Source organism: Urocampus carinirostris, chromosome 18 (genome assembly GCF_059441175.1).
Source record: "Urocampus carinirostris isolate Australia breed hairy pipefish chromosome 18, RoL_Ucar_1.0, whole genome shotgun sequence".
NCBI classification, from domain to species: Eukaryota; Metazoa; Chordata; class Actinopteri; order Syngnathiformes; family Syngnathidae; genus Urocampus; species Urocampus carinirostris.
In genome coordinates this window covers 12,511,433-12,527,733 of record NC_142366.1, presented here as the reverse complement: position 1 = coordinate 12,527,733, position 16,301 = coordinate 12,511,433, and the positions used below count along the sequence as shown (strand labels likewise).

The 16,301-nt window shown below is 40.5% G+C and overlaps 1 protein-coding gene across 1 annotated transcript; it reads right to left on the bottom strand.

The window, feature by feature from the left end:
* Window positions 1-2,328: 2,328 nt before the first annotated feature.
* shha (sonic hedgehog signaling molecule a) lies at window positions 2,329-13,594 on the bottom strand. Its single transcript, XM_088322545.1, has 3 exons — window positions 12,914-13,594; window positions 7,594-7,855; window positions 2,329-3,873 (listed from the first exon to the last, which is right to left on the bottom strand). The coding sequence occupies exons 1-3, from the start codon at window positions 13,214-13,216 to the stop codon at window positions 3,221-3,223; spliced, it is 1,218 nt and encodes a 405-aa protein (XP_088178671.1). The 5' UTR covers window positions 13,217-13,594; the 3' UTR covers window positions 2,329-3,220.
* Window positions 13,595-16,301: the final 2,707 nt, after the last annotated feature.

The window sequence follows — 16,301 nt, the reverse complement described above, 5'->3', positions numbered from 1 at the left end:
CTCGCCCCCACAAAAAAAAGTTTCCACTTGACAATATCAACATGTACACACAATGTGGGAGACTTGAGAGCGAGACGTGGAATTCCTGCTCGTGTTGCGACACTTTCTCGTGTTTTCAGTGGTCTCGTTTACCTTGTTTGAAGGGTTGCCTTTAATCGTTTTTGGAATGCTTGGAAAAAAAATCTGTCAGTTAAAAAAAAAAAGCCATTTGATTTAATAATGTAATGTAACGTATGTAATGCTTGTTCAAAACCCTGCTGAAAGCCAGAACCAGCAGGCTCAAGGACATCTTCCATCAGGCTATCAGTACTCTCTCCCTGCCCTCACCCTTCTTACCCCCCTGCCTTGCTGCTATTTGTTATTTATATTGTGCCCTATTTATTGCATGCTTGCACGTGGGAAAGAATAAGTAATTTCATTAGAAAATATATATTTTTGTGTATTTTTAAAGTATTTATGGGCGTTTTATATATTTATAATAACGATTCTATGTCGTTAAATTTTGTCAGCGTAAAATGTTTTTTTTTAGATTTTGCTAAAGAAAACAAAAGCTTTATCGATGCAATATGTACACTGTTGTAAAATAAGAAAACGTATCGCTTTGTGTATCTTTTGGGGGATACTTTTTATGTGTTTTAAGTATCACTTAAAGGTGAAGTTCGTTTGTAATAACATAAAAGAACTTTGATGTCAAACTTCTACGATAAAACTGGAGAAAAAAAAATGTTTATACTGAATATCCACGCACCAGAGGTTTTTCTTTAAAAGTTTGTGATTGCTGAGGACGAGTGTGGTCTTTGAATGCACCGCGAGTTCTGAGTGTCTCACTTCCGGGTGAGAATCGTAAAATCAAAATATTTTTAATTTAAAAGGAAAACAATCGTCAAAAATAAACTATAATTGGATTTGTACCTGTAGTTGTAATACACTTAGCAATTTATTATTTAAAAAAATAATAAAATAACTGCAGACCATTTACTATTTATCATTCTGTAAGAATATTTTTTCACGTTTTGAATATCATTTCAATATTTTTTTTTAATTTACCATTCCTTAAATACCAAACTGAAAAATTGCGGTTAATGATCATGAAAAACATAAAATATTTCGTAAAATCTTAAGATTAACCTGATACTTTAATTAGCAAATTTTGAATATGATAACGTTTCCGTAGTTGCTCCACACTGCAAATAGTGTGGTTATTGTAAAGAAAAACATAAAATAAAATGTGAAAAATATAAAGTAAAATGAAAAAAATGACCGTAATATTTAATTTAGCAATTTTCGAATATTGTTTCATTTTTTTCCACTATTTTTCAGTTACTCTGTATTGTAAAACGTTGGTTAATACTAATTCCATGATTACTAGTACTACTTCTACTACTACTACTACAATAATAATAATAATAATAATAATGATAATTAATAATAAAACAGTATCGCGTAAAATACAATTAATAATATATAGTAAAATCAGAAAATGACTACAATACTTCAAATTACAAAAAATACTACCAATTTTTCTCAAATTGCACTTAAAACTTTTCGAAGTAGTTTTAGAATAACAAATGTCGTTGTTGTTATTAATACCTATGCAGCGAGATTGGACAAAGCACTCCGGGATAGACATGTAAAAAGACTTAAAATTAGACAAATGAGATTTTTTAAAAAGTATGTCATCTTGAATTACCGATTATATTCCCCTTGTTTTTGATCAATTATTTTAGCACTACAGTATTTCGTATTTTTTGTTGAAATACAAAAAAGTGCCCCTTGGTGCAATACTAAAAGATTCCACACCGTGTCGCTTTTGTCCAACTTTTCAACACCGAACGCTCTTAAACTCCTACCCACTGAACCGTTATCCCCCCAACCACTTTGCAGCCTTAATTTGGTTCCAAATGGGAGATTGGTGACGTCCAAACTGTCCTGGAGCTTTTCAAAAGCCTGTAAAGTGCTCAAAGAGAAGCCAACAAACACGCCTTGTGTGCGCCCAGCTTATTTGCAGAGGGCAAAGCTCGTCACATTTGACGGGAGCGCGCAACATTTCACAAGCACGCGAAAGCTTTTTCCCCAAACTGAGATTTTGTTTTCTTTCTTTCTCACAGATTGTTCTCGAATTCTTTTTTTTAAGGGGGCGGGGGTGTACCAATGACCACACCCACCTCTATTCAATCACAGACATAACAACTCCCAGGTTTCCACACATTTTCTTTATCAGCGTTTTTTTGTAATAAACATATAAATAATAAACTCTAGACATTTGTTTTGGACACACACCGCCATCGTATATATATATATATATATATATATATATATATATATATATAGAGCACGCAATTCAACTGTGCGTCTGCCGAATCTCTATAAAACTATGTTCCTATTTGAAAATATGGAAGAAAACAAAGAGGAGCGAAAAAATACATTTTAGTACATGTAGGCTACATGAGTCACCTATTCATTTATTTAACGAAACAGTTCCACACTGTTACCGAAAATTCTCCGCATTTTCAATTATCTCAGAGGAAAACAAACCATCAAATAATAACAATAATAAGAACGCAGACACGAGGCAGAATTTCGATCCCCCAACTCCCAAAATATGCCTACTTTTTTTTTAAAGTTTCTTTTTCCAACACTTTTCCTCATACTACTGTATTTAAATTAAAATATATTCTCATATCTTTACATCTATTTCAAATTCGGTCTGTCAAAATCTAATTTACAATTCTGCGTAGAAAAATAGACATTTGTGGAACCCCCGCTAAATGTTTTTCTCCGTCCCCCAAAAATATAACAGTCAGCTGCACACATATATTTATATTTATATCTATATATATGCACATTATGAACATTACAACCTGTCAAGAGTTAGCTTCGTCTTCTTAGCCATTTATGACTTTTTTTGTAGTTTTTCATTCCTTGTTTTGCATCGGACACATACAAAAATAGATTATGCACACTTTTGTTCATCTGCAGCCATCAAGTCTATGTGAGAATAAATTACTCATTTTTTAAGGCTCTGTTCATTCTTTGAAGGGGGGGGGGGGCGTTGTCATCATATAGAAAAGTCACAGAAATAATAATAATAAATATCTGCACGGGCGGGGCGTTTTTTTCCTCTTAATTATTATTATTTCATCTACTGAAGAGTTCTATGTTTGTTTATTTTATCTGTATTTTGGGGGGGAGGACGGGGTCTGGTTTTGGAGTCTGGGTTTCAGCTGGTGGTCATGCCGAGCGGGTGCAAGGCGTGCGGGTCCAAGAGCCACGTCCCTAAGTGGTACAGCGCCTTGGGGTACCAATGCACGCCGTCCCCGCGCGTGGAGTTGCCGGCCTGCGCGCCGAGCAACCAATGGGCAAACCGCAGGGGCGCCAGGGCCCAGTGCGCCAGTTCGTGGCTGCTGACCGCCGCGTAACAGGACGCGAGCACCCGGTCCACCACCAGGGTGCCCTGTGCAGTCACCGGCGCGTAGGAGCCCAGGCGCACCTCCGTGGAAATCCGCGCCACGGTGGCGGGCCGCAGGTGCGCGCCGTCCGGCACCAGCACCTGCTGTCCCGGCCGCACCTGGCTGGCGAAGACCGCCGAAGCCCCGCCCCCGGTCGTGTTGTCGCGCACGAAGAGGAGGTGCGCGGCCGTCAGGGAGATGCGGTGCCCTGCGGCGGTCTCCACCACGTGGAAGAGGCGCTGCGTGCTCGAGTCCCGGTCCAGGAAGGTCAGGAAGTCCGTGTAGAGGAGCGCGCCGTCCGGGTCTGCCGCCAGGACCTTGTCGCCGCTCTGGAGGTCCTTGAGAGGCTTGCTGGAACCGTCCTGGAGGGTCGCGGTGGAGGAGGCCGGGAAGCAGCCCCCCGACTTGGCTGCCACGGAGTTTTCTGCGGACGTGCGTGGATTCGTTAGCATTTGGTGCTGCCGTTTTGGCTAGCAAATAACTGAAGTTTTATCATTTTAGATTTCGTTCTGGTCAGATGTATTTTTGCAAATGTAGTCAGACTATAGAACTTTATTGTTTATTCAAAAACACTTGGATCAAAAATAAGTAAAAATGTGGCTGATCCATTACCTGGATCAATTTAATCCAACTGTCTTGTTGTTTTATAAAAGACAAGTTTTTAGGTTTATTTATCACAACGTTTCGGGGTCATTTTACTCAAATTGACCTAATTTTAGGGTGGCATCTTTGAAAAATACATTCACAGTTCTTAAAATGAAACTTTTTGGACGACCTTAAAATGAATAATAATAATGAAAAGTTGTAAAATAATGTATAAAATAACACATTTTATTTTCAACAATTTAAATTACATTTTATATTAAAAACTGGATGTTTTTTTTGGAGTCTTGTGTTTCAAACGGGAACCTTGGGTCTAATTATAACGCACCACCCCCCCCCCCCCCTCTAAACCCCAACCCCAAATGGACCAATTCACACTATAGTTTATACTTGCAAAGTAGGTTCTGCTCACAAAATGGTTGCTAGATTAAGTTTTTTTTTTCCAAACAAAATTATTTTTATGTTTTTGTTTTTTGGTTCCCACTAAACACTACAATACGAAATTTAAAATAAACTACTAATATTTGGCCAAATTCTTCATTTCATCCTATGGACGTGTTGCTGTTTTGGTTAGCAAACTGCTTCAGATGTGGCAGCTTGATGTTTTTTATTTATTTTTTTAAAATAAGAATGTGGCTTTTATTTTGAAAACATATATTAAATCCAAAATAGATATAAAAACTGATTTTCAGGGGGCCATACTTCACATTTTCTAAGTTTTGGTTAGCGACAGGGTTAAATATGATAATTCTGGACTTATAACAATACAAATTGAAATAAAACATACAAACTGTTGGAAAAGAATGCAACTTTCATTGTTGATATTGTTGTTTAGCTTAGCAAGGTGACTATAGATTGCCGTGATCCTAATTTCTTCATATTCACATAAATTCAGGTTTTTTTTTTCTTTAGTTGAAAAGGGGTGTGTTTTCTTTTCAATGAAATTTCAATTAAGATGCTTGCTGACACACAAGGAATGGAGTTTAAAGAGAAAAAGAGCATTCCTCGGCCTATTTGCCCTTCTATGCGTAAAATAAGAAGCTCTGGCTCATCTATTCTTAATTAAAAAACCCAATAAAGAGCAGCCATTGTCATTCAAAACCAGCTTGTGGACAGGCAAAGAACACTTTTTTTATGCGACCCCCCCTCCCTTCAAGATTCTCCCTCCCTTCTATATTTGCTCAGGTGCAAGGACCTCTATGTGGCAATTCTCACAAGCAGGCGACTCGCCACTGACTATTTACCCTGCCAGGCTCTCCACTTGTAGATTTGAATTTAAATGCGGGCCCCCGGACTCCTAAATACTTGCACCCACTCTCCCCCACACCAGCCTGGACATTTGCTTTTGTGGCTCAATCTGATGACAATAATTTTGGCCTTGGTGGGAGCTCTACTTGTCTCTAGGATTCTGCCTTTTGGGGGGTGCTTTTAATCTTCTTTTAGGATTCCCGGGCATGAAATAAGGCGACAACCAGCAAACCAGATTCGGCCCGTCTGACTGGACATTGTTGGGCTGGCAAATCCTTTGGGTAAAGTGGCCTGACCCCAAAATGACACGTCGGGGGCCCGGCCTAAGCTGTGATCTCACAAAGCGTGCGTTGAATGATTAATGACGGATTTATCGGCTCACTTAAGATTTGTGAGTGACCATCAGTGCCTGGAACTTTGTCTTGATTATATCTTAAAGCTGCACCGTGTCAGGATTTTGAGTTGCTACTGCCACGTGTGGCCAAACAACAGAATTGCATTCTCCCTTTACCGCTTAACTCAGTGTTTTATTTATGAAAAAGTTCCGAGGCACACCATCCGTCGAAAAAGTTTCAAAATGAAGTTATGTCAAATATTTCACTGTACTACCTCATAAGCAGATGTTTAGTATATAAAAAGAGTAAAATAATACTTCAAATAAAAAAAGAATGATGTGCTTTATTTATGTTTTTATTTTTTACAGTGCAGTCATAAACCGCTTTGTTAAACAAATTAAGTTTTTAAATGTACTGTGCTACCTCATGAGCAGATAATTAGTATATAAAAAGTACATAAAAATCTGCTGCCACCTACTGATATGGATGACTATTACAGTTCCTCATCTGAAAATACTGAATAATGGCGTGATTTTTTTGAAGGATAAATTTGGCAAATTCCAGCGGCACACTAGACAAGGTTTCACGGCACACTAGTGTGCCCAGGCACACTGGTTGAAAAACACTGGCTTAACTTACCTATAAACAAGCCAAAAAGACCCAACTTAAGTCTGCATCATTCGACTAGTAATTGATTTGACCCAGCTTTTGTTTTTATTTTATTCTTTTGGCAAAACAGCTCCCAAATTTGTTTTTCTTTTAAAAAATTACTCAAAATAGATTATTTTGTTTAAAATAACAAAAAAAAGTTTTAAACACCCCCAAATCAAGTTAATATTTATAGACACCTCCAGAATTTGGTCGGTTTATCAAAAAAAAAAAATCATTATGTAAAAAAAAGAAAAATTCATGCTCAACAACATTACCCAAAATGTACATTTTCTTTTCAAAAATGCCCCAAATTGTGCATTTTTAAAACCTCTTGTATCAAGTAAATTCTTAGAAAAATCTCCAAAATAATTTAGATAAAAATCATGTTTTAATCAACTCAAAATGGGTCATATTGTACATAAAACAAAATGTAAATGATTTTTTTAACAAAGCCAAAATTGTGTAACTTTTTAACCCCCCCCCCCCCCCCCCCAAAAATGTGGTAATTTGTCTGAAAAATCTCCCAAAATTTAGTGAACCCCCCCAAAACTTATGTCAGCTAAAAAAGGGTTTGCATTTTTCCAGCCTCCTAAAAACTGCAATAATTTGTTAAAAACAATCCCAAAATGTGTGTCAGTTTTTAACCGAACTAAAAAATGTGTTGGGATGTTTCAGACACCCCAAAAATATGCTATTTTCTTCTTAATCAGCCAAAAATCCCAAATTCAACCTAATATTAAGTCATGGTGTATAAAACAACCCCTAAATTCTGAATGATTCCCTTAAAACAATGGGATTGTGTTTTTTTTCTTTTCTTTTTTTTTTTTTTCAAAACCCATCATATGTGATTTGGCGCTATTCTTAACCAGAATAATGGGTCCTCTTGTACAAAATACTTAATTCCTTTAAAACAAGGGCCAGCATTGTATGTATTTAACCCCCCCAAAAAAACTACATGGTTAGCAGCAAGGTTGTTGTGAACAAAACAGCAAGTCTAAAATGGTGGCATATAGTACAAAACAACCCCCAAGTAGCTTAAACTGATACAAGTACTAGATTGGGCAGTTTTTGACCCAATTTGGGCAGTTTTCAACTAGATTATGTCTTTGTTGAGATCTTTTTTTGGCAATATACGAATCCCAAAAATGTTCTTTTTGCCACATTTCTTTTTAAATAACACCAGTTTTGCTTGAGTTCCAAAGTGTACGTAGTAGACCTTTCAATGTCGGCCCAATTTTTGGCCCGAATAAGCATTTTTTTCCCAGTAGTTCAGTTTGTATCACTAAACATTAAGTCTGGGATCATACCTGCTTTGACAGAGCAATGGATATGGGCTTTGGACTCGTAGTAGACCCAATCGAAGCCGGCCTCCACCGCCAGTCGCGACAGGGTCCCATACTTGCTCTTGTCCCTGTCCGACGTGGTGATGTCCACAGCCCTTCCCTCGTAGTGAAGGGACTCCTCGAAGTGATGTCCGTCTTCGTCCCAGCCTTCGGTCACCCGGAGCTTGACGCCGGGCCACTGGTTCATCACCGAGATGGCCAGAGAGTTCAGCTTGTCTTTGCAACGCTGAGGATTAACACAATCTGTTTTGAGTTGGTCTGTGAAGCTATATTCCACGTTTTTGTCGTGATATTAGACTCCCAGGGCAAGAAACTATTATGTAATTTGAAAATATTTCAGTACTCTTGATATGTCTCTTATGTCAGTAAGTACAACTGCTTGTATGTTTAAAGGTGGTGTCCATAACATCAAAATATTGTCCTGGCTGATGTCATTTTCTGGTTAAAATCATCATTGCAGCTCCTTTTGTTGTACATGAAGTATGTAAAAGTCTTAAATGTGCTCAAACATATATCTTTTTCGAGGTTTGGGTTGGCATTTCTTTTCTAACTTTCACCATTTTCATCGTAGAATAACAGAATATTGCCAGCAAGCACGTGAAATCACTCTCTTCCCCCACCCCCGGCCTCGTCGTTTCCTGCAGCCTAATGTGCTCTGTGGCCGGAATACCGAGGGTAAAAGTAAGATAAAAGCAGATTGGCGCGGTGGAAAAAACTTTATAAAGGCTCTTCGAACTCAACTGGACATTGTTAAAAACATACGTATTAGAGAAAATATTTAACTTTTTAGGGACACCTCAAACTATGCAAGGATCAACTAGTCGACAACTTTGTATACCAGATTTACAGTTGTTGATTAGAGGTTTGTACCTCTATAATCTAGAATCGTTTGGTAGTTTTGATTGGGATCTGTACTTTTTTGACTGTAGGAAAGATAGGGTATGTAGGGTTAAGAATGTGTCTTCTCCTTAGAGTCTGATAAGTAGAAGTGCTAGCATGTTGTTGGATCCAAATGAACACCTGGATTGTGTACAGGCAATACCAGATTAGGTAATAGTTTTTGGTACCTTAGAGCTTGGTACCTTCACCTTTTTGGAATCTACGAAAGATGAGTACTTTAAAATCCAGAAACTACAATCTTGAAAAATTTGAATATTGGATATTTTTTCTCAACAATAGTGTCACGTCCAGAAAAAAGGGTAGACCTAATCGTGTAACGTTTCTCACAAGTGCATTGAGATAGAAAGAGAAAGGGCAGCGCCCGCGATCCGGTGCTCGCTAGACACGGGAAGCAAGTTGTTCTCGCAATCGGATTGGGATCCGAACACGGAAGTGGATCTTCCGTAGAGAGCGATGGCAGTGTCAGAGACGGAAAAACTGGTCGGTAGCTGGGACTGTGATAACATGGCGTGGTCGGGTTCGGAAATGAGTCGTAAGCCAGAACGGGAGAGTAGACATAGTCGGGACAAAAAGAGGTCATAAGCCGGGACAGGAGAGCAGACGTTGTCAGGATCAAAACAGGTCGTAGCCGGAGACAGACGGGAGCAAAAACGGGACAGGTGGGAGTCAGGGTCAAAAAAGGCTTGTCTAGTATACACAAAGGTTTGCAGACGGACTGACAACAGGGGATTGACAGGGCTGGGTTCAAATAGTGACAAGGAGCCAATCAGAACCCGCAGCGGTTGGGGCCAAATGAGCGGGCACAAATCGGAAATCATGACAAATAGACTATGTCCTGAAATGAAGATACAGCCCTGAACCTAACATGTCAGGGATAGACCTGTAGTTGAATTTCTGACCATTTGGCCATGACACTTTTAAGAAATAAGACTTTCTACACTGGATTTAAGATTGGGAACATCCCACCAAGTATTGGATGTATTTTAGATGCTGGATTTTTGTCTAGTATTAGTCCTTGTTGTATTTCCATCTCCTAAGGTGCTCCATACGTATTTAGCCCTCAAAATAGTCCTTTTGAAAAATAAGTTTCTATAAGGAGCAAGGAACTGCTGCATTTTTTACGACTTTTCAATGTCTTTTCCACTTTTTGATTTGGAGGCATAACTGTATTTACCTCCTCTAAAGTGGTCTTAATTAAATCTCCAAAATTTGGCGTCTTGAAAAATGTGTTTCTACAAAGAAAAAGGAACCTTGGCATTTTTTTGACATCTTTTGCACGTATTTTAGATGTCTTTTTTTTGTCGTTTTAATGTATTTTCACCTTCCCTGTTTTCCTTCTATTTCTTTAGAAGGATAACTACAATTTCCACCCAAAAGACAGTTAGTCTTTGGGATGTAGGATTACGGGGTAAATCTGTTTTCTTCTGGGTTAAAAATGATTGAGTCCATAAATAAACATCTAGAGCTGAATTTAAGCTAAAATTAAAAAAAGTCAGTGCTTGTTTTTTACCTCTTTTGATGTGGTCAAAATTTAATCCTCCAAAATAGTCCTCTTAAAAATATGTTTCGACAAGTAACCATAACAAATTGTTGCCGTATTTTAGACATTTTTTAAAAGTCTTTTTTTTCAACCAAATTGGAGGAATAACTGTAAAGTTTTCAACCTCTTTTACTGTGTATTTGGAAGTGCCATGGACCCAGAATTAAGATTGGGAACCGAAGATCTTGAATCAGATCCGGTATAGTATATGTTTTGGTGCAGAATGCTCTTCTCAAGAGATGTACCATAAAATCCACGAATTGATACTTAGGATTGATCTGTCACCTTTCATTTTACGTTTTCACATTCGTAAGCTTCCTCTGGTTGAAAAGTGAGCTTGCAATTTTCATCCCCTCGCGTCAGAGGGCACGTCTCGGATAAAGGGGGGGAGAGAGAAAAAGCCCGCCATGAAATATTGATAAGACCCCACATTCGCTTCACTGCTCTATAACATGTATGGCGCGAGTAGCATCTAACAACCCCCCCTCCCTTTCAACCATCATCATCTTCTCCAGTTTGTTGATGTGCCCCTGAACGCAACACATCCCCTATTATAACAGCAGGTGAAAAGTGAATTTCCCTTCGGGGATGAATAAAGTATCTATCTATCTATCTATCTATCTATCTATCTATCTATCTATCTATCTATCTATCTATCTATCTATCTAGGTGTTTATTTGGAATTGCTTTGCAATTTAGCCAATGAACCTCCCCCCCCCCTCCCTTTCCACACACACACTCTTCTCAACCTGCCCCCTCCCCCAATGCTTCACCTTCTCCAAGAAGATACGTCAAATAAATAACACCACAAAGGAGCTTTTCGTGGACTAATTTTATTATTCTGGTCCTGCAAAATCTTATGGGGGGGGGGGGGTTATTTGGGGGGTGGGGGTGTATGACGCGCCTACTTAAGTCTCCTGCTGACTGAAAGACTTGCAAAATGTCCACAAGGTCCCCCCACCACCCCTCTTGCACATCTATCAACTGTCGCAGCTGCTTTATGAGCATCTCACACTTGTAGAATGCGCTGCACGAAACAAAAAGGGGGGTTGGGGTTGTTTAGGGGCATTTTTAGTGAGCCGTAAATCGTCCCTATTTATTAATTCAACAGGTCGTGTGCCGCAAATCAAGCCCAATTCTGTTCAGCCAACCGTGAATGTCCCTCCCGCATGCACTCACGGACTTTGTCCACCGGGAGGGAGGGGGTTAAAGCTGTCTAACAGCCAACCTCTTAATCTGTTTCACAAATGATTTGGTTTGAAGAAACACTTCCCGGCTACCTCTCATTTTGAGGAGCAATTTTATGCTTAATTACCTCTTGTCAATATACCAAGAAACAAAACTCCTTCCACGAAATGACCAATTAAATATTTACTTGGATTCCACTGAAGCTAAAACGAACGAACTCAAGGCGTTATGCAATCAATCCCGGTTAAAACGCTTTCGTCAAGCCTTCGGCGTGCACCCACGGACACAATATGTATTTAACGCCTGATTTAAGCCTCCCAAATCTGCGCGTAAAACCCCGTGCGTAAAAGTCCCGCGGCGAGCCGCTTCTTGCGTAAAGCTGCGCTACACCTGCGCTGCTGTTTTAATAATCTTCATGTGACTGCGATTACGCCGTGGACGAACAAAGTAGTTCCATGTTCGTCTCCACTGCTCATTTAAGACTAAACACGCACCGCTGTACGTCTTTTCGAATGAGATTCTGGGAAAACTCGCAAAACCAACGAAAATCACTTTGACTACGGCACAAATTGATCACACGCCAAATAAGTTTACGCGTCAGGCTTGGTGTAGTTATTCGGCTGTCATCAAATATCTATTTTATAGCTGAAACCCTGGAATTTGGCAACGGGAGTGAGAGGATACAGTTCGCGTTACTGGAGCGGTCGTGCGCCCACACGGTGAATATTTCATCTCGACTCCTCAGCTCGCGTTCGGTCCGCATCAGGACCACCAGCATTTGCATCAGGACCACTGCAAGCCGAAACTTGTGAATAATTAATCAACGTGAGGATAAAAAGAAATGTCCCCCCGAAAGTGTTAACTGAAAAGGATGCACAAGAAGTGCGTATTTAAAGGTATCCCTAAGTTCTAAAACATACAAAATGTGATGAAATAGTACATTGGATTTGCCTTATAGCAATATATTTTTCATTATTTTCCAAAATAATGGATTCTGAAGACAACATGTCTTATCTTTGTGAACTGTGACATCTTCGGAGGAACACCAGCACCCTAGCTAGCCAATTGTCGTATACTTTTACATGTTAATTTGTCAAAGAGGTTATGAGTGTTTTGAGCAAAGTTTTGGTAGTTTTTGTCGAGGATGTAGTAATGGGCGAGCACCCGAAAAAGGGAAGCTCTATAGGAAACACGCCATATGGGAAAACTTGATACGAGTGGGATATTTTGTAACATATTTGCATCATTGTGGGAAAGAACACTACACGTTATTTTGCTCAACAGAAAAAAAGGGAATACCCTTAAAAGAAATTCTGTCCGACTCACTAATTTTTAATTAAGGCGGCAGCTGTAGGAGGATACAAATATAGATACGAGGAACAAGGCTTGCGCATGAATATTTTAAATCCACTGTCACAGAGCATGAAGGCCGTGCGTCCCTGACTGGCCGTGTGCGCGCAGCAGCTTTTGTACTTATTTTCTTAAGACATATATGGTAAGAAATTGTGAGATAAGGTATTAATAAGTAAAAGCGTTGGTTTTTATGTGCGCAGAGTTCACCAGGAGGCTAAAAAGACTTCACTTCCTTGGTGCACAATCGGGATGACAGGATGCGGTGCGTTCAAGGACCGCGGGAAAAAGCGAAAGTAGCCTCACCTGAGTCATGAGCCGGTCTGCGCCCGTGTTCTCCTCATCCTTGAAGATGATGTCCGTGTTGTAGTTGGGCGTGAGCTCTTTAAAGCGCTCCGAGTTGCGCGTGATTTTGCCCTCGTAGCGGCCGCTCGCACCCAGCGTCTTCTCGGCCACGTTGGGGATGAACTGCTTGAGCGCCAGGGGGGTCAGTTTCTTGGGGTGCCTCCTGCGTCCGTATCCCCGGCCGGGCCCGCATCCCTCACCGGGGGACACCGCCAAGGACGAGCAGATTGCGGCCACCAGGACTATTCTGGTCCACGGCAGCATGTTGATGCGAGAGCGGAGGAGAGGGAGGGAGGGAGGGCGGGGAGGGATAAGGGTAGGGAGGGGAGGGGGGGGGCGGAGGGTTCAGGTTGGTGGGTTTATGGGGGAGTCTGCTACTCGTGCGTCCGCCTCACGGTGCGCCTTCGCCGGCTCGCTCCCGGTGCCCTTGTCGCTCTTACCCCCCTCCACTCCTCCGGTTCTCTTGCGCGGCAGGTGCGGAAAAGAGCGTCTCGGGGAAAAAGAAGGGAGGACATCAAAGGAGCCTTCGATCCACTCCTTCTTTCAATAAAGAGCTCAATGCAATTGAAAATAAAAGCAAAGGGACGTATCTTCAAGTCGAGCTGCTGCAGCTTGTGTGAGGCGACCCGCTTTTTACTGCTTTGTATTATAGCAGCGATCTATAGCAGGGGAGGGACTTGATTGGCTCGCCCTCTCCACGTTAGCCAACACCAACCCACGCACACAAAAAAAGAAAAAAAAAGATTCCTTCCACCTGCATGTGTTGCGTGGCTGGGAGGGGCTCCTCCATGGGAAAACATCAATTATAAAAAGAAGGAGAGGAAAAAAAAGAAAAGAAGCTCCTCCTGCCTAAACTGCACCCCCCAGTGAACTTTTTTCCCCCAAATGTGTCCCGTGCGTAAAAGCTTCCGTAAGTGGCACAAGGCGAGGAGGGAGAACGCGCGCGTGCGCACTCATTGCGCACCAAACCCACCCAGCAAAAAAGGTTTAAAATTCGTTATAAAGTCTTCTGAAAAAACAGCGTTATTCGAGGTATTTTGAGCCAAGGGAGACCATTTTGGGTTGAAAAGATTTCGAGGCATAAAAGAGAAATCCAAGTACCAGTTTATATTTTTAAAGATTACATTTTCCTGTTGCCTAAATTGACAGTGCAAATACTGTATTTTATCATTCATCATTTGGGGTGGATTCTAAAGGTAAGATTGGTTATTTATTTTGGTGAATAATTTTACTGTCATTTTGGATTTTACTATATTTTGCTATTTCAGGTTTCATTACATTTGTATCTTCTTCTTCTAGTAATAATACTTAAAATGAGCAAAAAGATCAGTCAGTAGAACAAAACTTAATTTTACTACATCAACCTTTTAAAATAATGAAATATTAATCAAAATGAGTGAAATTATGGACAACATTTTCCCTTTAATTAATTAATGTTAGTAATTATTTTGCAGTGCAATATTAAAAAGCTTCATCAAACAAAAACGTTTTGAAAAACATTCTCCTATACTACATCATGAGCATATAATTAATACATAAAAAGTGAAAAAAATAATAGGAATCTGTCAGGAGCAGAATGAAAACAGGATCCACTTGCGTTATGTTTCTCAGAAGGTTTATTAAAGGAAAGAGGAGGGGCTGTGCCCACGATCCGGTGTTCGCTAGGCGCGGGAGGCAAGTCGCTCTCGTACTCGGATGGTGATCCGAACATTGAAGTGGATCTTCGGTGGCGAGCGATGGCGGTGTCGGGAATGGAAAAACGGGTCAGTAGCCGGGACAGGAGAGCAAAAACGTGGTCGGGGTCGTAAGCGAGTCGTAAGCCAGAAAAGGAGAGTAGACGTGATCGGGGACAAAAAGAGGTCGAAAGCCGGGACGGGAGAGTAGATGTGTTCAGGATAAAAAACGGGTCGAAGCCGGGGGACAGACGGGAGCAAAAAAAGGTTGGAGTCAGGGTCAAAAAAGGCTTGCCTAGTATTAACTGGGGTTTGCAGATGGACTGACAAAAGGGGATTGACAGGACAGGGTTTAAATAGTGACAGGGAGCCAATCAGAACCCGCGGCGGTTGGCGCCAAAGGAGCGGGCACAGGTGCTTCACCTCAGTACTCATGACAGAATCTACTGGTATATTTGGCGTCACTGGAAGAAAACGACAGATACTGAACATTGGCATGCTTTTTTGCAAAGACAATATTGGGAAATTTCCTGCAGCACACTAGACAAGGTCTCACGGCACAGTAGTGTGCCCCGGCACACTAGTTGACATTTGAATAGGCAGCAAGGTCGACTACGACCACTTAGGGATCAAACGTGGTGTTATTTCCATTTTTTTATGTCAGAAAAAAACAAAATTATGACTCAGGTACTGTATTGCTAAAAAAGGATTTTCACTTGACTGTGTCAAACTCATAGCCTGCAGGACAAATGTGGCCCGCCACATCATTTTATGTGGCCCGCCAGGCTTAAAATGTATGAACTTCTAAAAATGATCAGGTCAAAAGACTGCTTTGACCAAAATACTGATGCCCATCAATTACGACATCTACGAATGACATCTAAAAGTCAACAGTATTTGATTTTGATGCCAATGAGTAGAATTTAGAAATAAATGATCTGAAAAATGTCAAAAAGCTTTTGTTATCATGCTATACATTGAAAACGCTAGATACAGGATGAATTTGTTCCAAGATCATTCTTGTATCTAGAATTGCTCATATCTTGAGTAAGTTTTTGCTCTCCTGTCCCGGCTACTGACCCGTTTTTAACTGAAAACTAATTCATTCATTCCCAGCCCCCAAAAGCATCCAGGTATCAGCTAAACCAAATTGAAATAGTAATTATACATAAAAAACAGTAATAAGGTAAATAAGATGATAGTAAAATGCCATCCAGTCTCGAGTGACAATGTCTGGAAAATCTCTTTAATTGGATTTCCTTTCTTATGTCCGGCTACATCAGGGGTGTCGAACTCATTTTAATTCGGGGGCCACATGATAGAACAAAAATTCTCTCGGGGGCCGTACTAGTGGATTAGAGAGAAAGAAAGAGAGAAAGAAATGAGATAAAGTGAGGGAGAGAAAAAAAGAGAGGGTGGGACAAAGAAAGAGAGAAAGGGGGAGAGAGATAGAAAAGAGAGTGAGAAGGGGGTAGAAAGAGAAAAAGAAAGAAATCCAAAGAGAAATAGAAAGAGAGAAAGAGGGGGGGGGGAAGAGAGAAGGGGAGAAAAAGGGAAGGGGCTAGCAAGAGAGAGAGAGAGAGAGAGAGAGAGAGAGAGAGAGAGAGAGAGAGAAAGGAAAAAAGGAACAGAGAGCAAAATAAGGTAAAAAGACACAGAGAAAGAGACAAAGAGGA